This window comes from Pleuronectes platessa, chromosome 9, assembly GCF_947347685.1.
Source record: "Pleuronectes platessa chromosome 9, fPlePla1.1, whole genome shotgun sequence".
Lineage (NCBI taxonomy): Eukaryota > Metazoa > Chordata > Actinopteri > Pleuronectiformes > Pleuronectidae > Pleuronectes > Pleuronectes platessa.
The window spans coordinates 12,965,826-12,985,374 of record NC_070634.1 but is presented as its reverse complement, the minus strand read 5'-3'; the positions used below and the strand labels follow the sequence as shown (position 1 = coordinate 12,985,374).

General features: G+C 40.2%; 1 protein-coding gene across 1 annotated transcript; it reads left to right on the top strand.

Annotated features, from left to right (window-relative positions):
• Nucleotides 1-1,860: 1,860 nt before the first annotated feature.
• On the top strand, nucleotides 1,861-19,258 carry ghrhrl (growth hormone releasing hormone receptor, like). The gene is made up of 13 exons (XM_053431349.1): nucleotides 1,861-1,914; nucleotides 8,207-8,309; nucleotides 9,068-9,175; nucleotides 9,913-10,004; nucleotides 11,677-11,780; nucleotides 11,922-12,054; nucleotides 12,224-12,377; nucleotides 14,072-14,132; nucleotides 14,766-14,835; nucleotides 15,181-15,272; nucleotides 16,069-16,198; nucleotides 17,982-18,023; nucleotides 19,157-19,258. Exons 1-13 carry the CDS (start codon nucleotides 1,861-1,863, stop codon nucleotides 19,256-19,258), a joined length of 1,245 nt encoding a protein of 414 aa, XP_053287324.1.
• Nucleotides 19,259-19,549: the final 291 nt, after the last annotated feature.

Here is a 19,549-nt window from a genome sequence, read left to right as displayed (position 1 = left end):
CAACTTACAGCAAGAGCCTTGGTTCGCAGAAAGCTTCCAAAGCATTAAAGGGATCTCATTATTGAAAGGTATTGGTCAGGAGAAGGGTACAAAATAATTTCCAAGGTATTAGATATAACACGAAACACAGTGAAGACAGCCATCATCGAGTGGAGAAAATATGGCACAACATTGACATTACCAAGAACTGGACATCCCTCCAAAATTGATGAAAAGACAAGATGAAAACCGGTCAGGGAGGCTTCCAAGATGCCGACAGCAACATTAAAGGAGCTGCAGGAATTTCTGGCAAGGATTGGCTGTGTAGTACATGTGACAACAATCTTCCGTATCCTTCGTATGTTTGGGCTATGGGGCAGGGTGGCAAGACAGAAGCTTTTCTTACCAAGACAAACATCCAAGTCCGGCTAAATTTTGCAAAAACATACATGAAGTCTCCAAAAGCATGTGGGGAAATGTGTTATGAAACCGAGGTTGAACTTTTCGGCCATAATTCCAAAAGGTATGTTTGGCGCAAAAACAACACTGCACATTCACCCAAAGAACACCCTACCCACAGTGAAGCATGGTGGTGGCAGCATCATGCTTTGGGGCTGTTTTACTTCAGCTGGAACAGGGGCCTTAGTCAAGGTGGAGGGAATTAGGAACAGTTAAGAAAAAACAGTCAATTTTGGCACAAAACCTTCAGGCTTCAGTTAGAAAGCTGTGGATGAAGAGGAATTTCACCTATCAGCATGACAATGACCAAAAGCACACATCCAAATCAACAAAAGCATGGCTTCACTAGAAGAAGATTCATGTTTGGAATGACCCAGCCAGACCCCAGACCTGATTCCAATTGAACATCTGTGGGGTGATCTGAAGAGGGCTGTGCACAGGAGATGTGCTCGTTATTTGACAGATTTGGAGCCCTTTTGCAAAGAAGAGTGGGAAAATATTGCCAAGTCAAGATGTGCCATGCTATTAGACTCCTACCCCAAAAGACTGAGTGTTGTAATAAAATCAAAAGGTGCCTCAACAAAGTATTAGGTTAAGGGTGTGCACACTTATGCAACCACGTTATGGTAAGTTTTATATTTTTTATTTTTCCTCCTAAAAGATTTCAGATTGTTTTTCAACTGAGTTGTTCACCTTATAGGTCACATTAAAGGTGGAAAAAGTTTGGACTGGATTTATCTTTGTCTCATTTGTTTACATCACAAAAACCTTGAAATTTAACAGGGGTGTGTAGACTTTTCATATCCACTGTACGTGGTGGATTTAAAATATCCCGTTACTGTCCCGAACATTTTGTTTCAGTGGTGTACAGTTATTATAATAACACTTGGTCCTGGCTGCAGCTAATGACCATTTTCACAACTGTTGTGCATTGACACCTAGAGGATGTTCTGGAACACTCATATTTCCACAGTTCCAAATCTATGTGTGTGAAGCAGCCAGACTCAGGAAAGCAGGCAGATGAATTTTAAACATTGGTTTAATCTCAGTGGGGAAGTTACCAGCTCATGTTTCCCTTCAAAATAAAAGTGAACCGTATCCCTTCATGGTTGTGAAACCCTGTTAATTAGACTGTAATCTTCAGAACGCAGTGTTACTGACACCTGTATACACGGTTACGACTAGAAACAACTCATCCACAACCATTACTTACTGCAGCTTTTGATGGAGGTTTTTACTCTGAAAAGAAAGACAGGAATTGCTTTATTGTGACTGTGATGCTGGGTGAGATGTTTTTGTTCTCACCTGGAGAGAGAGAGAGAGAGGGGCTCAGCATCCCATCCTGCCGGAGTGTGCAGAGTGATGCAGTCTGACTGGGGGAGGCAGCTCACTGGAGGGAGCGGAGGGCACTGCACCATCAACATGACCTGTCTCCTCATCACAGGGATGTTCCTCACCCTGTGTTTGGCTCCAACTGTAAGTGGATTACTTTTACTCTATTCACATCTACATCTGAAACTTATAGTTGTTGTTTTCTTTATCTGGGAAAAATTACAATTCTGAATGTTTTTGTGCAAAAATTATGAAAAACAATCAAAACGCACAGAAGAGAAACAGATTGATCTGCTCCTGTTTCCTCTTGCTCATTATATTCCTAAGCGTGTGTGAAAGATTAGAGTTGGGCTCTTCACCCTGATCGAGGGTTAATGTGTCTGCAGGAGCATGTCATGTTTGCCCGGGCTGAATGTGAAGAAGCTGGTCATTTTATAACGAACACTGCAGTACACTCAGTGGTGACTGCACGTGTGATCGTGACCTTTATGTGTGTAAGGGTTTAGCAGCTTTTACATTAAATCAAAATCAATGCTGAGCAGATTTGTTTTGAAGGAAAGGGCAGGGTGTGTGTGTGTGTGTGTGTGTGTGGGGGGGTGTATCTGTGCCTGTAGGTATTGTATATATATTTATCATTAATGCATAAAGTATATGTATATATACACCCAAATATACTGCATGCAGCAAAATGTAAAATAATCCCTGACTTCAGCCTCCATTCTGGTTCTAAATGTGAAAACCCTCATGACTTCTACACAACACTTTTGAATTGTTCACATTGGGCTGTTGGAAACTGCGACGGACACTTTTCAAATTCTCCTGGTAGTTTACCCTTTTTTTATAATTTTTTTTGTCACTAACGTTTGTTTCATTGTTAATTCTGGAGATGTGTGTCTGTGTAGATAGAAAGGTTTTGCAACACGTGTGTAAAACAGGGTTTAATGTCATCACATATAAAACATTATGGAAAAACAAGCCCATGAAATGTGAGACTTATTTCATGTAAAACCATTTATGGAAGATAAAACTACACAAAACACGGTTTACATTCACACTCTCATGCACTACTACATACACACGAGAAATAAAGAGAAATTGAAGAAACAAGTCATTTTTCAAGTTAAACTTAGGGCTGCTTTGTGTTTTGTTCTGTACATGTGAGTAGACGTAGTTCATTGCAAAAATAATTGTTTATGGTGTGTGCGTGTGTGTGTTTGTGTGTGTGTGTGTGTAGTTGTGCATGAGAATGGAATGTGTATCGCGTATGTTGACTTCCAGGAAAAATGGTGGGGAGGAGGAGAATAAGATGATTGTAGTGAGATGGCAAGGAATGTGAGAAGGGTATTGCATACTGTACACAAACAAACACACACACACACACACACGCGCACACAAACGCACGCACACGCACTCAGCTTATTGAAATCAATCACAGCTGTATTGCGAGTCTAGTTTGTACAAATTTGATTTGGCCAATCAACTGTGGAGAAGCATGACGGGCAGCGATCAGAACACATGTTGCACAATTATTTATTTTTTTATCTCAATATCTTTATGTGACTGTTATTACACGGCCACCTTGCTAGTTTACATACCAGAATAGAAATATGAGAAGCAGGCGAACAGATGGCATGATGATTACTGTGGCACAGTGAGAAATGGAACAGGCCAGACACTCATCACTGTGTTCCACATCATTCTGTCCATTCCACTCTATCACTGCTCAGAACCGCAGAGAATCATCATGCCATCCGCACACACACACACACACACACACACACACACACACACACACACACACACACATAACATAACATAATCATTTCAAAAATAGGCCTCTAGTCTTCTGATTGTTTAGATAACCTGAACCCTAGATGCAACACAAAGAAAGATAGAAAAATGAAAAGAGGACAATAATGTCATCATTTTGGGCTTATTTATACCGAAACATGAATCTTACTCAGAAAAACCAAATTCACTCTGTAAGCTGTCAGCAAATGGACAGCTAACTGTTTTTGTTATATTTAATTTATTTTGTGAGGTTATTTCTGTCAGCTGTAATAGTTTGACAGTTTTGGAAAGATGCTTTGTTTCACATCAGTCAACTTCAGAAGCTTGGTTGTCCAGCAACCTTTTAGCTTCTCCCAGAATAAAGACTGAAAATAGGAAAGCAGCTGGTTAAACAATATACTGACCATGAAGTATACAACTCTACAATAAATATACAATTTATATTTACCTTTTAAACAATTTGAAAACACAAAATATGACGTGGCTCTATTGGAATGTCAGCCTGCTGTCATCGTTAATTATCGTTAATTGTATTTCATTTGTTTGAAAAAATATGCAAAACTAGAATCTATCCATCTATCAATCTGCACCGAATAGCACATCCTCAATATCAGTCCCCTATATATATACCTGGTTTTTCATTAGCATACATGAATCATTTCCACAAGAATTCACAAAAATGCCTTAAAATATACAAATAAAATCCTGCAATGTTAAAAAAAGAAAAAAAATCCTGGATCCGCCACCTAAATCAAATATGCTCCCCCAGTTAAGTGGTTTTTCCATAATCCTGCTAACAGACAAACAGACAAACAAACAAACAGACAAACAGACAAACAGACAAACAGACAAACAGATAAACAGCTAAACAGAAATGAAAACTCCAACACAGCGGCGAGAGTAATTGAAGCTTGAAGTGAGAGTGCACAGCAGCGATTGGGGAATGGAGCTGCGTTATTGATACAAGCGTTCCCTGTCAATCATGATGTTTTTATAGCATCAAATAACGAATTAAAACCAAATTTAGCAGAAAAATAAACACTTCATTAAACATCAGTTTGATGAGAACTACATAAAATGACAGAAAAATCTTCTTGAAAAACTTGTTTGACGTGTATTTTGACTTTTTATTTTTGTCCATGTCCCCTGTACTAACATGGACGAGGCAGGATTGTTGTCCTATACTGCAGCCAGCCACCAGGGGTCAATGGAGACGCTTTGGCTTCACTTTTGGTTAGCTGTCATGTTGTCCTTCTTTAGATACATTCCTTGACCTGGTGCAGTAACAAACATGATATAAAATGTTACATTTTATTAGCTTTGCACCGATCCAGACTTTACCTCCCTTTTTCCATCTTTATGCTAAGCTAAGCTAACATCCTCTCACTCCAGCTTATTATACAAAGCATAAAGTTATGGTGATATTTGAAGTTCTCATGTATCTTTCATGAGAACTTCAAGAATCATCGTTACTTGATGCATCATAATGAGTGCATTTGACAAAAGTCCAAAAATGTCTCTCATTTACGAACTCCACAGACTGACTGTGTTTTCGCTCTCCTTCCGATCGACTGAACAGGTGTTATATTTGTCGTCCTGTGCTGGAGGAGCCTGGCTGCTTTGTGAAAGTGCACATCGTTCGCTGTGGAAAATCGAAGGCGACATCTGCAAAGTGAGCCCCTGCAGCCCGATGGCCCCTTTTCTGGGTTGTTAGTGGATAATGGGCCTCACCTCTCAGAGCACGTTTTTACAACAGGCTGCATGCTGCCCAGGCTGTGTGGAGGCTGGACTTCACATTTGGTTTTCACGGCTCACATTATCCAGCTTTACTTCATGCATCCCCCCCCTTGCCTCCATCCATCTCCATCTCTTTTCCTATTTCTTAAATGCAGCAGGGTGCCTCGCTTTATCCCAACCTGCAGCTGAGAAGCATCTGTGTGCGGCACATGGCTGCAAACATGCATCATTTTGTCTTCTGTACTATATGGTAACGCAACTGCATCAGCTCTATGGTAACTCAATGCTCAGCAGTGACACACATATACAAATCGGTATCCATCTCCTCGCCCTGAAGCATAAAATCTGCAATCTCTGATTGTCTGAATCCAGTTTCCCTGCAGGACTCAAGGTATATATGTGTTTTTGTTTCGTAAGTCCCTCGTCCGCCTTTTTGAACAGAGGAAGAGCAGTAATTGCTGGGTAAATTGCACAGTAGCAGCTGTCATTAGATTATTAGCATTGCATTAGGAACAAAGAGGACTGGTAGTGATTCCCTGAGGTTGTTTTCCGACGTGTGCGTTCCTCAATGGAGGGAGAGATGGTGCTAAGAGCTCGCATATTTCTAACTACTTGTGTAAAGTAAATGGGCGGCTGGGTGTTTGCTTGGTTTTGCTTTCTCTGTTCAACAACTTCCAGGGTAATTGTGTTGAGTTCCTATTAGTTTTACTGTGTTGTGTTCGTTCTCCAGGTGTTTTTGTCACCGTTTCCAGTGTGGTTTATTATTCTGAAATAGAAGAGCAACAATTTATTTTGTGTGTGTGTTTTTGTAGTCCAGGTATAACTCGTGTTGAGGGAGTCTAAATCTGTTTACAGTCACATAATGTGGACTTGTCTTCATTATAGAGACAAAAGGAGACTGATGTGTTAAAATTGCTTAAAATGTTCCTTATTGAGGCCATAGTCGTTGTTAGTAAGTGAGTCCTCCGAAGCCATGGACACACAACACTGTGTGTGTGTGTGTGTGTGTGTGTGTGTGTGTGTGTGTGTGTGTGTGTGTGTGTGTGTACTTAAACATTTTTAGCATAGTGAGGACATTTTGCCTGTCCTCAATTTTCCAACGGCTTGTTTCGATGGTTAGGACTTGGTTCTAAGGTTATAGGGCGAGAATTAGGTTTAGGTTAGAGTTAGACATTTAGTTGTGATGGTTAAGGTTAAGGTAAGGGGCTGGCAAAGGCATTATGCCAAGGAGTGTCATCCCTAAGATAGAAGGACAACAATTACCGACATGGCAAATCTATATTAAATTGAGTTTCCAGTTACATTAATCAATTCGATTCAGAGTGTTATGAATTCAAATCTTCCGCATATTCGCTCCTTATCTACATATGACTGGATATTTGTCTGCGTTGGTTCTTTTTCAATTTTAAATCGGTATCCCTGGTTTTATAATAAGAGAACCCATGAATTCACTGTATCATATTTTTTTGTATCTTTTGCTGTACTTGTTTGTGGTCCCCTGGGGAATTCAGCTTCTGAGGTTTTGTTTCATTCTGACTTTGGTTCCATCCTGTCACAAAGAGACGTGTTTCCTTTCTGGTCTTTCCTAGCGAGATGGAGCTCATAACTAAATCTGTGCAGGGTGTCTATCAATAACACTTCATTATAAGACTGACTGCACACTGAGCCTCCGGCTGTGTTTTGTTGAATGTTCAACTTCTGAAACCAAAGATACTTCAATGGTGATACAATGCATTGCTTTTAATCAGGAAACCTCAGTCTTTAGTTCACTGGGAAACAGAAACAACTTGAATTTAAGCTGTAGTGCCGTGGCCCATCCTCCACTCACAGCCAGTCGCCTCAGTACTTATAGAAAACAGCCCCTTTAGAAACATTTAATTAGGTTGAGATTTTAGATTTTCTGTAGTAAAATGAATGAATAAAATGAATAAATCTAATTCCATTTCAACCCTTTTTTAACAGCAGCAATCCTGTATAATCTGGAAACCCCACAATATCCAATAGATATTACTCACTCTGCCAAAAATATTTTATATTCATATCCAGACTGTGCATTGAAGCTGAAGTAGCTGAGGAATGCTTCTGTCATAGTAAGATCAAAACACAATCTTTGTTTTAAACTGTCACTCCTCTATACAGCTCTCACAACATCTGACGTATCAGCTGCCATGTTTAAGAACAGTTCATTGTAACTCATGCAGCACAAAACTTGAATGTTTATTCATTTTCAAGGACAATAATATGACATATATATAACGTTTCAATATTTCACAGTCCAGAGACTTGCAGATTGGGATCAGGTTGATTAAAGACTCTGAATTGACCGAATGTGATTGTGAATGGTTGTTTGTCTGTGTATAGTGGCGACCTGCGCTGACCTGTCCAGGGTGTTCTCTCATCCAATGCCCCCCATCCCCCGATCCGCCTGCTTCCTGTTAGCCTCCAACATCTTATCACATTTCTTTCTTAGAAACAAGATGTTTTCATTTTTTGTAGAGATAAGTGTAAGTACCAGAGTCAAATGCAAATCCACTTATTCTGTTTTCATCGGGAATGAACAGCAGCAGACAGTATGAGAATCTCTGGGCAGCACTTAATGGAGGGAGGGCAGCGTTGAGAAAGACTTGTGTCCCCAGGGATGAACTCATTAAATGTAGTTTCCGAGCTTCCACTCTGCAGTAAAGTGAGAGATTGTTTTGCTTAATACCACCAACGGAAATAGGTGCGTTTAGCCAAAAGCGTTTGAGTGGGAAAGCATTTCCTGCTGAAAATTCACTGTCCTTTATAAACTGCAGGCTTTTTTCCCCGACACAGATTAAAGACCCTCTCATGTATTTACAGACTGGGTGGTCTCCACATCCTCTGCTTAAATGCCTGTATGTTATCTTTCCTTCTTTTCTACCTCCAGGAATCGAGCCTGCATCCAGAGTGTGAGTTCATATTCCAGCTGGAGAGAGAGGAGCGCCACTGCCTTCAATACGTTGCAGCGCAGGTCAACGGGAGCCAGGACGGTGTGTAACCAATTAAAAACTCACCCTGCGCTGGGAGAAAATGTTCACATTAAGTCTGAGCTGGAATCAAAGCTTCACGGGGAATCGGGGCAGAGTCTCGAATGCAGAATTAAAACGCAGGGAAAGTGATTTATCGTACAAGATACATTTATTGTCCCACACACATGCACGACATGCAAGGGGGTAAATTTGTTATCTGCTATGACCCATCTGGTGTACACAGGAGGACACATGCACGGCACCCCGGGGAGCAGGTGTTAGGGGAGTAAGGTGCCTTGCTCAGGGGCACTTAGACAGTGGGGTAGGCACTTTTTAGACAGCGTGGAACAGATCCAGGTGTTGTCCAGGTGTTGTCCGTGCAGGTATGTTGTTTTTTTGTTGTCACTCCGTGGATTCAAACCAGAGACCACCGTTGGATTTTCTGCCCACAGTCCAACTTTCTGCCACTAGTCCACCGCCTCTCCTGTGGTGGTGCATCTGTAGAGGAGACTATTTAGGATCGTTACATAAGGATTTAGCTCTGGGCTCTAAGATGAGGGGCCTGCTCGTGACCTGCAGCAGTCCCACATTCTTGTCTTAACGTAGTTTACAGGCAGATGTTATGGCTTTGTGTATAGTGTTTCTGTCTCCATAAGAAACTGTTTGCAACTGGGATTTCCTGGCAACCGTGTATAAATTGGTGCTCATGGAATCTCCAGTCTGATTCCAAGCAGACAAATATTTAACTTGTTTAAATTTAATTTCCGTCTTCCGAAAAGGTTGTCGTCCATTCTGGGATGCAGTCGTCTGCTGGCCTCACGCCGTCATTGGAGACACCGTCCACAGAGGTTGTCCTGCTGTCTTCGCCCTCTTCAGAAACAACACAGGTGACTGAAGGGTCACACGGTGGGCGTGGATGTCGACAGGAAAATGAATGTGCGAACGAAATGTTTTACAGAGTTCCATCCAGTTATTTTCGAGACAATTCACTCAAAACCTCATGCCAGCCTCATGATAGTGCTAGAGGAAATGATTGATCCTCTGGGGACCATCAATGTCTGAGCAAGATTTCATGGCAGTACATCACTATCTGCTGAGATGTTTCACCATGGTCATGCTTAAGGTAAACCTGGGAACCATTAACGTCAGTTTAAAGCGTTGTGTTAATGAATCATTGATAGCTGTGATATTATAGAGATGTAGTTAAATCTTTAAAAAAATCTGGTTGCGCTACAGGAAAAGTCATAATGGCCAAAGTCATTTGGATTTTTCCTCTAGTCTAATATAGACTATATTAAAATGGACATAGAGGCTCTGGGACTGGAAAGTGAAACCAATGTGGAAGTGTTTGAAACCTGCATTCTCTCAAATGACCAACAGGGGGCGACTCCCATCGCAAAAAGGAGTCCATGAAGTCAAAAAGAAATGACTCTACTTTCTCAATTTATCTATAACGTCAGTAAACATGTTTAAAGTGGGACAACATAACCATCTCTACAACCACGGCGCCACTACGACTACATGCATTTCACCTGAATATGTTTCTACTCTGTAGTGACTCTAATCTGAAGTTCACTACTTTGTGGCAGAGTTGAATTCTTGTTCTATTCACCTTACCCCTCAGGTTCGGTGAGTCGTAACTGCACCAGTCGAGGTTGGTCCGGGCCCTTCCCACCGTACCACATCGCCTGCAGCGTGGATGATGTCTTACCTGAGGTGAGAGTTGCTTGTGCTGAGTTGATCCAGAGGTCAGACGTGGGGAATAAGAGAGCAGAGGTCAGGGAGAACGAACTAGACACAGCAGGAGGAGCGAGGAGAAGGCTCTGTTTCAGCTCCAGAAAACAACACTACTTCATAGAAGGAGAAAACACCTCGGTTTACAGAGAAAAGTAGGAGTACAGTGGCACTTTTAGAACGTATATCATTCAGATAGGCCTGTAGAATAAGTGGTTGCCCCTGGTGGTAAATAGAGCAGCGAAATATGCTTTTTCAGGTCTTCTATCCTCTCGTGTGTTGAAGTTTGTTGTGTATGTAAAAGTTCTGCACAGTTACAACGCCTTAAGGTGAGGAGATTCCTCTTTCTCACCGACAACACTGCTCATGATTCCTGTTAACACCTTCATAGTAGTTCAGCCGATACTTCCTGTGAATCATGAAGTCATGTGACATCACAGTGCCCCACATTTGCATTACGCAAGACCAGGTTAAGTGAGAATGGAGCTCGACATTTTCCACACACGATGGAAGCAGTCGACCAATCACAACAGAGTGGTCCAGCTGACCAATAAGAACAGGCTGCGCTTTAACAGGCCTTAAATCTGATTCTGGATCTGGTTTTATTGGTTTACACATACAAGGGATTTGCTGTGGATCCGTTCGGGCAAGTATAAACATAGGATATTTAAAATATAAAATGACAATAAGTATAAAGGGAGGGATTGCGCAATTTGTACAGTAAGTCTGTTATTTGCATCAGGAAGTTAAAGTGTCAAAGAGACAGGAGCTAGTGATTCAGACAGAGGTTGAGAGGAGGAGCAGCAGCGATGGACAGTCTGAGGAAAGTGTTTTCTGAACATTAGGGCATGAAAACATCTTCTAGTAACCCAATTAAAAATGTTAACATTAATAGGAACCTAATATGTTTCCTTTGATATGTGATGCATGAATTTTATTCCTAGTCATATTATTGTCATAATGTTCCTTGTTCCTTGTTGCCACTCACTTTCTTCATTAATTTGTGTTCTTAATGTTGGTGTGAAACTCTGGTGTTGCATACATCTATGTTATTTACCAAAGATTAAAAACAAATTGAATTATTAATTAAATCTACCTACAAGCTAAATAAGAAAGATAAATGTACCATGTTTGAAAAGATGTTTGTGTCGGACTGTACTGATGTGAAAGTGCTGCTAAACACCTGCACTTACTTCTTTCTGGGTAGTTGACTTTCAAATAGAAGTTTAACGGTTCATTGCCCCCAACACTAAAAGAGAAAATCTATTCAGACATAAAGGCAATACATCTGAAAATGCTTCAGGTCATTTATTTTGTTCCACAAAGAGAGGATGGTGCTTAATCCTATTGATGTACGGTTTTGGACGAGGATCATGAATAAAGCTACTTTTGGTGTCAAACTGAGTTTTTTTTTTTTTGTCCTGAGTTTAAAAAACGAGCTTTTAAGTTGTCCACTGGCTCGGGTGGAAAGACATTAATTACAAGTGCTGATGTTAGAGAAGCAGCGTTGTAGCTTTTAGTTGGTTCAGTAGTCGTTCTGAACTCGTCTGCAGTTTCCTCTCATTTTTAAACATTATGTAGCCTAACAGCATTTTTTAACAGCGTTTATATTTTTATTTCTGTGTATAAAGTCTTAAGCAAAATCTGCTTTCAGACTGAGGAGTCCTACTTTGCCACTGTGAAGCTGATCTACACCGTCGGCTACAGTGTTTCTCTCGTGGTGTTGACTGTGGCCGTGTTGATCCTGTTGCTCTGCAGGTAGGAACAGGTTGATAATGAATTCACATTGTCCAGAGAAAAGACGCACAGGCAGCTACAGGCGGCAGGACGCAGTTTGCTTTAACATAAACTCTGTGCCTGGCTTTGTAATGGCATTTTGATGTTGTGTTGTTCCAACAGGAGGCTTCGTTGTGCCAGGAATCTCATTCACATCCAGCTTTTTATTACCTTTATCCTTAAATCTGCGGGGGTGTTCATAAAGGATGCAACACTATTCTCAAGTGATGACATCAACCACTGCACACTTTCCACAGTAAGTCGATGATGTTGAGGATAACAGGGTCTTTGCTCAATTCGGGAAAATATGAGCAGATTTCATTGTTTTCATTTTTACACCCTCGTCATATACTGCCTGCACGGCTCCTCGCTCATACTAACCCCTACTTGCAATTCTTTCTCTGTCCCTATATCTTTCCTTGCAGTTCGCCTGTAAGGCCTCTGTGGTCTTCTGTCACTACTGTGTAATGGCTAATTTTTTCTGGCTCCTGGTGGAGGCGCTCTACCTCAACTCCCTGCTGCTCTCCTCCTTCTATCAAAGCCGGCGTTGCCTGTGGGGCTTCGGCCTGCTGGGATGGGGTGAGAAAGCTTGACATGCAGTTTTCCTCACGATGGTGGTTGTGCGGTGGTCCAGACTTAATTTAATGAGCTCGGTTCTACTGTTAATTATTGCAGATTTGAAACAAAGAGTTTTGTACAATGATTCCAACAAAACCTCAATAAATATGATACGCTACAAGTTAGGTACATTTTTGTAGTGGAAAGGTTAACAACATTATTTATATTTTTATTCTTACTTGAGATGCCATCCCTGTATTAAATGCATATTTGCTCAAGGTGAGTTGAAAATAAAAATGTTTTTTTTTTTTCTTGTTTAGCAGCGCTGCTTATTCTTTTTTATTCATTGTCATTCCTACTTTTATGAAGCCGATGTGTTTTTATATATAATCAGATATAATCTGATGTCCTGGAGCCCTGGAGTTATTATTCTGCCACTGGAGTGGAAGATAACACTCTTTTCAAAAATTTTACAATTCATATACTCAATGTCATCAATTTTAAATGAGGTGTAGTCAAATCATTCGAAATCTGGTGGTCCTACAAGAAGAGGCATGATTGCTAGAGTCATTTGGATTTTTCCTCTTGACTATAAGAAAACAGTATGATGTTCATTTTTGTACATTATGATCATAAAGTTGAGAAGACCATGAGGGGCATGGATACCGCGTGATTTACAGCTACTATCATCCTGAGGGTGAAGCTGTAGGTAGACTTTCAATGTCCTTGAGCACTCAGTCAGGTTCCCCCCCTACCCCCTCCCCTCCACACACACACACACACACACTCCTCCAAGTGTGGTGACTTCTGGTTTAATAAAACAAGATGGCGCTGGACAAAATGTCAAAACAGCAGCTCACAAACCAAGGGGTCCTTTCAGAGTGAGTGCCATTTGGTCTGTGCATGATTTCCTGGTGACTCATCCCACAGTTGTTGAGATATTTCTGGCTAAAACAAATTGGACGACATAACCATCTGTATAACCACGGCTCCGGTACGGCTACATGCATTTCACCTGAATTAATTTTTGCCAAGGAGTCGAAGATTACAGCCTAAGAGCCAAACAACCACTGACATTTGATTACGCATCATTTTCCAGAAACAGATGACTGAGTTCAGACATATTGAGTAAAACAGCAAAAAATAGTTTCTGTCCATTTTAGGGTTGTGTTGTTTGAAGGATTTTCACATCGGAGACAACAGACAGCAGACAGACCACAGACGAACATGCTCCGCTTATTACATTATAAGACACAGGAAGTCTCCGGGCTCAGAGGCATCAAGTGTAATTAAACCAGAGCCGCTGAATCTGAGATCCCATCACTGTGGTGGCCCCTTATATTTGATTTGATTAAGTTCGCGGGTTGAATGTTTTGTCAACGATGTTCGAGTTCATTTCTTAAAATGTTGAATTAAATTAAACAGTTTGAAACAGTAGCAGCCGCTCACTTCTATTTGACTGACTGAGTACAGTGAATGTAGGTATTTGTCTCGGTGGTGTTCATGCTGATAAGATTTTCCACATTTTTTGCATGTTTACTTCTTCAACCTCTGAATCATTGCTTTTACTTGAGTTGTTTCTGCACGGTTCAATGCCGATATTAGAGAAGTTGACAGGTTCTCACTCCGATGTCTGTCTGATCATGATTCAGCCGACTCAGTGCGTATTGATCGCGCCTCACTGACATCAACTTTGTTTTTCTGTCGTACCACAGGTGTACCTGTGCTCTTCAACCTCCTGTGGATTGGATCCAGGCTTTATTTCGAGGACACAGAGTTTGTTTAAATTTACATAAACTTTTCAATCGTGTCCACATGCACAACTATTTGTTATAGGCCTTACTACACTAAGAACACTGCAACAGATTTGTAAATGCCAAAGATTCCCATTGGAAGTTAAGAGTGCAACAGTTAAAACCACAGTGCAGCACACTGTTACTAAAATGATGTCATCATATACTCACACAGTATATATTCTGTATATACTGTATTTATTGTGTTTAAACTGTATATATTATATCTGTTCAATCATATTTTTACATTTGTTTTATATTGCATGTTTTACTTATTTACTACTTCAACTTCTTTTTGACTGTCCGCTTTACTGTCGTCCCCTTACCTTATCTTACCCCATTTTATCTCAACTTATCTTATGTTATCTTACCTTATCTTACCTTAGCTAATCTTATCATATTTTATACTATACTATGCTATGCTATGTTAAAGCTGTTTGGTTTGGAAAATATAAATAAATATTCATTTGCACTTATTTTGAGCTCACCACTATTTCTTGCTTGTCAGGAGATAGATTTTTCCCCCCCTCATCATTTGAAGTCTTCGTCCATCACCCAGGACGAGAACATGCGCAGACTGATTGAAGTTCTTTTTGCGAAATGTGTTTCCAAACAGATGTTGGGACATCAATGAGGAGTCACCCTATTGGTGGATCATCAAGGGACCAATTGTTGTGTCTATAGCGGTAAATGCCTCCATTGTGCCGAAACGAACAAATTAATCCAAACCATGGACCTTCCATTATGCACCCTGCAGATGAGAAATTGTTCTGCAGACGATTTGTTTACTTTCTTTTTTGAGATGGATTATGAGCAAGGATTTAAAACAAGAAAATCCGTTGTTTATACCAGAATTGTGAGACATAGACTTTCCTCACATCAGTCACAGCTAATTACACAGTTGTCAGCCCACTTTGGTTCCATGACATTTAATAGAATGAGCATCATTCATAATGATAAGGTCTTAAGCCAATTAAAGCTGAACATATTTTTTTTTTTCATTTTTGCATTATCCCTTTTTCTATCATCAGGTCAATTTTATGCTCTTCATGAACATCATCCGAATCCTGATACAGAAGCTAAATCCTCGGCTGATCCAGTTCAATAACTCCACCCAGTACAGGTAATCCTTTAGCTGCAGACACTGTGGATACAATAACAGTTACTGAACTCTCCAGTGATGCAATATCTCTGACTTGAGTTATTGCTTTGTTTTGAATGCTTAGATACTTGAAGAAGATTTTAAACAGATATTACCAACTGTGATTTTGTTTTATCAAATGGAGCTTTAATCTTTTCCTCACATTTTTTGCATTTTCGAAGCTCCATCTGTGTATCTTGCTTATCTTGAACCATCAAGCTTTTTTTTTGTCTGATGTGCAGATTATAATTTGGAATAATGTCGAATAGATGCGACAGTCAAATAGATTCGAGCTGTGTGAAAACTGCTGCTACCGCAGTGGGAAATGTTTAATTCATTCAGTCAACGCTAAACCACCAACTAGTCAGTCTGGCCACGTCTACCTTTCCATTTCCCAACAGGCTTATCTGAATTTCTAATTGAAACAGGCTCACTAATTGGCTGAAAGTGTTCAGGCTCACCATGCATAGCTGGATGTTAAACTAAAGGTAAGTTAGGTGATGCTTGACTTAATATGTTCCCCTACACATGCACATTCTAATATCCCCACTTAGAATCATGCACCTGCTGCTTCTCCTCCGCTCACAAACAAACACTACGTCCACACTGATGCACACACTGGAGTGTCCTCTTGATTGACATCTGGTGATTATTGTGTCTGTGGGCATGATGCTATCTGGAGAGGCATTCAGACAAGACGTGCAATAAATACCTCCCTCGGGTACATTCACCTCCAGCATCTTGTTTTCTGTTGTTCTTCTTTTCTTCTGTGAAACAGACGTCTGACTAAGTCCACCCTCCTCCTCATCCCTTTGTTCGGGACTCACTACATGTTCTTCAATTTTCTGCCTGACTACTTCAGTATTAACCTGCGGCTCTGTCTCGAGCTCTGCGTGGGATCCTTCCAGGTACACGCTCGGACCGCACAGCATCAACACTCAATATTCTCACAGCAATATATGGCACATGCTCAAATACCCTGAAAATACACATTATCTCCTGCCAATACCCAGAATGTAATCTCTTTAGCGCACTGCATGTTGCAATAAACCCTCATTGATCGTCTCATCGATGACAAATGAGAATTTCAGTCTTTCAAACCCACTCCCAAAATTCATATAATATCTTGAATAAGTCCATTCTTCACATAACCAGACTAAAGTAGCTGTTCTGTCTGCACTTTCATGTTCCATGCATTCAACTTGAAATCCTCTTCACACCAGACATTGTTTGAATAAAGGCTATGCAAACATGCTGATGTATACAAGGTGTAATGTTTTCCATTATCTTAGTTAATGCTGGAATTGCCAATTATCCGTTAATCTGTAGGATTGGGTATTATGAGGATTTATGGGTTAAGAAAAAACATTAAAGTCTTAATATTATGCAAATGACTTTGTAATATTATGAGAATAAAGTCCCAACTTTAGGCTACATGTCATTTTAGAGAGAGAATATTGAAGATCAGCCTGTCGCCTGTGTTAATATAATAATTGTGGAGCATCTTGTCATGTTATACTTAAGTAAAGGTTTCACAAATAAAGAAATCTTGGGGCAAATCAGTGCTACATTATCATAAGTATTAGGACTTTGAAAAGATTGTGTAAGTTACTGTGTCTATTCTGAACAAAGAACCACACGGACTCTGTGGAGTTGGAAGTGGTCGTTTTATCGCTGGTGATATTCAAAGTGGTTTTGTAGTTTCTAGAAACAAAGAGATTTGAAATTTCAGAACCTGATCAAGAAGGAAGTGAAACTCTGACAAGCACAGGTTCTCCTTGCTGCTAAATTCCTGAAAAAAAGAATTGACTTTCAAGAATTTTTTATTGAAATATTATGATTTTCTTTTTCATTAAATGAAAACTTTATTCACATTATTTTAAAACATTTTTCTCATCATATTATAACTTTTCTCTCTTTAAATTGCATCTGTATTCTTAATTTTATACTTCAAAAAACGTATTATTCAAATATGGCCCTAATACTCTGTCATACAGCGTAAACCAATAGGAGCATCATTCATTTTGGAGATATAGATTGCTCTCTTGGCTTAACAGATTTATTACCTAACTCCTTCCAGATTCAATCATTTGCAATATTAAATCATAAAATTATCATGCATGATATATTATATTATAAGGTTATTTGCTATGAAAATGTGTCCATAATAAACAGGAAAGGGATTAGCGGATCTGGAATGTGAAGGCAGCTGTTTGCTGTTTATATTTGCCAGAGACAATGACAACTGTTTCCTCCTCTTCATGCCACATCTGGTACAAGCTGGTTTGATATTAAGCTCCACAAATTGGATTTTGCTCCTGTACCCCCTCCTATTGATAACTTAAATTAATTAGACACAGAGCGATTAAATGAGTATTACATCTTCCGCTCACGTTAAGCTGCATTGGACAAAGGATTTATTTATAAAAGAGGAGAAACATTAAAGCTAATTCCATCCAGCAGAGAAACAGAGATTATACATGGCATACAGCCGTGTCCTACAGAGATAGGACTATTATGTATTCCACTCTTGCTTCCTGCGGCAGCGAAACATAATAGACCTGTTATTAATTCTTATTTTTCGGCCTGTCATTTCTCACTTGTGTCTGACATTTAAATTATCTCTACACCTTTTTAATGATGTGGACCAGTCCGAAATGTTACTGATTCAACCTCTTCTCTCTCTCACAGGGGCTGCTTGTCGCGATTCTCTATTGCTTTCTCAACCAAGAGGTCAGTGCAAGCCACACCACTCAAACATTTATCTTAACACATCGACCAAATCTCACAGAAGAGTTACGGCTCTCTGCTGCATCATAAACCTGTGTGCCCGGATCATAAGGCAGCATGGGTCTGGCTGGGTTGGTGTTGTCGGAGGTTAAAATGCAAAATAATTTGCCACCTCTCTTCTCCTCATTGTGTAAGGGGGAGGACGGACCCCGGGGACTTATGTAACCGCCATGATTAATGTGTGGCCGACCCCAGTCTGTCTGAGTGAAACACCATAATGTTTTACATTCACCACAAAATAAGTAAAGCCATGGTAATCTGTTTGGTGCTTCAGGGTGACACGGTTGTACCTGAACTTCTCGGTCTTATACGTAGACTATAATGGATCAGTTTATTAGTTTGATCTAAATCTATATACTTCAGTAAATGAAAGAGAATTTACAGCTGTGGTTTATTAAAGAATACTTTTTCTGACGCCGAGGGAAATTGATATCTGACGCTTCAAACATTTCACTGATGTTCACAATAACAAACCGAATGATACTTTACTTAATACTCAATATCAAATCAAATGACTTCTCTACAAAGAGAATAAGTCATTTGAGTCGGTGTTGAGATTTGGCCATGTATTTGAAGTTCTAGAAAAATAGATGAACTTTTGAGGAAACCTATTTGCTCTCTTGGTGAGAGTTAGAGAATGGGATTGAGACCAGTTTCTCTGTTAATATAAAGACTGAAGGAACGCTCCTGTGTAAGAGCTAATTGCCATTTTAACTGTTTGATAGGATAGGATGTTGGATGAAGGATGAAGGATGTAGGTTGTAGGTTGTAGGTTGTAGGTTGTAGGTTGTAGGTTGTAGGTTATGGGTTGTGGACTCTAGGTTGTAGGATGTAGGATGTAGTTCTTGTATTGAATGGTATTCATTTTTCTCATCTAATTCTTGTCAAGAAAACAAATGCATTTCGTAAAGTTTTTAAATATTGCTTTAACTATGTTATTTTTGTTGCGCAAACATATGACACAAGATAATGTATTGCATAAAAAACAACCAATTTCTTATTTGAAAACAGTCAAAATACTGTGTGTGTGTGTGTGTGTGCGTGTGCGTGTGCGTGTGCGTGTGTGTGTTTGACAGGTCCAGAAAGAGGTGCACATGCAGTGGCTGAGGTGGCAGGGGAGGAGTTACGGGGTGGTGTCGCCTGCTGCAAAGGGCAGCCAGATGGACACGCCCTTCTAGAAGACTTCCTGTCGGATCTAACTGTACCATCACAGAATTCATATTCTGTGCATATCGTCTCACATCTCTCACTGGATCTGTAATTCTCACAACACCAGGGGTAGTCAGCCATGCACCATTGAATCCTGGGAGACTCTACATCTGCCAGACTGTTTCACTGGCGGCACTCCCTCTGCCATGACAAGAGTTTTGAGGTGAACCTTCCGATGGAGAATGATGCTGAGATCCTAGGTCATGGAAACAAGAAATCTCTCACAATGTGATACAATAAACAATCATGTACCAAAAAGT

Bases quoted from the DNA above. Each gene is read 5' to 3' on its own strand.
- ghrhrl (XM_053431349.1), top strand. From the start codon at position 1,861: ATGACCTGTCTCCTCATCACAGGGATGTTCCTCACCCTGTGTTTGGCT. The intron at 8,310-9,067 runs GTGTGTAACCAA...TCTTCCGAAAAG, and splicing joins GGTCAACGGGAGCCAGGACG to GTTGTCGTCCATTCTGGGAT. The intron at 11,781-11,921 runs GTAGGAACAGGT...TTGTTCCAACAG, and splicing joins TTGATCCTGTTGCTCTGCAG to GAGGCTTCGTTGTGCCAGGA.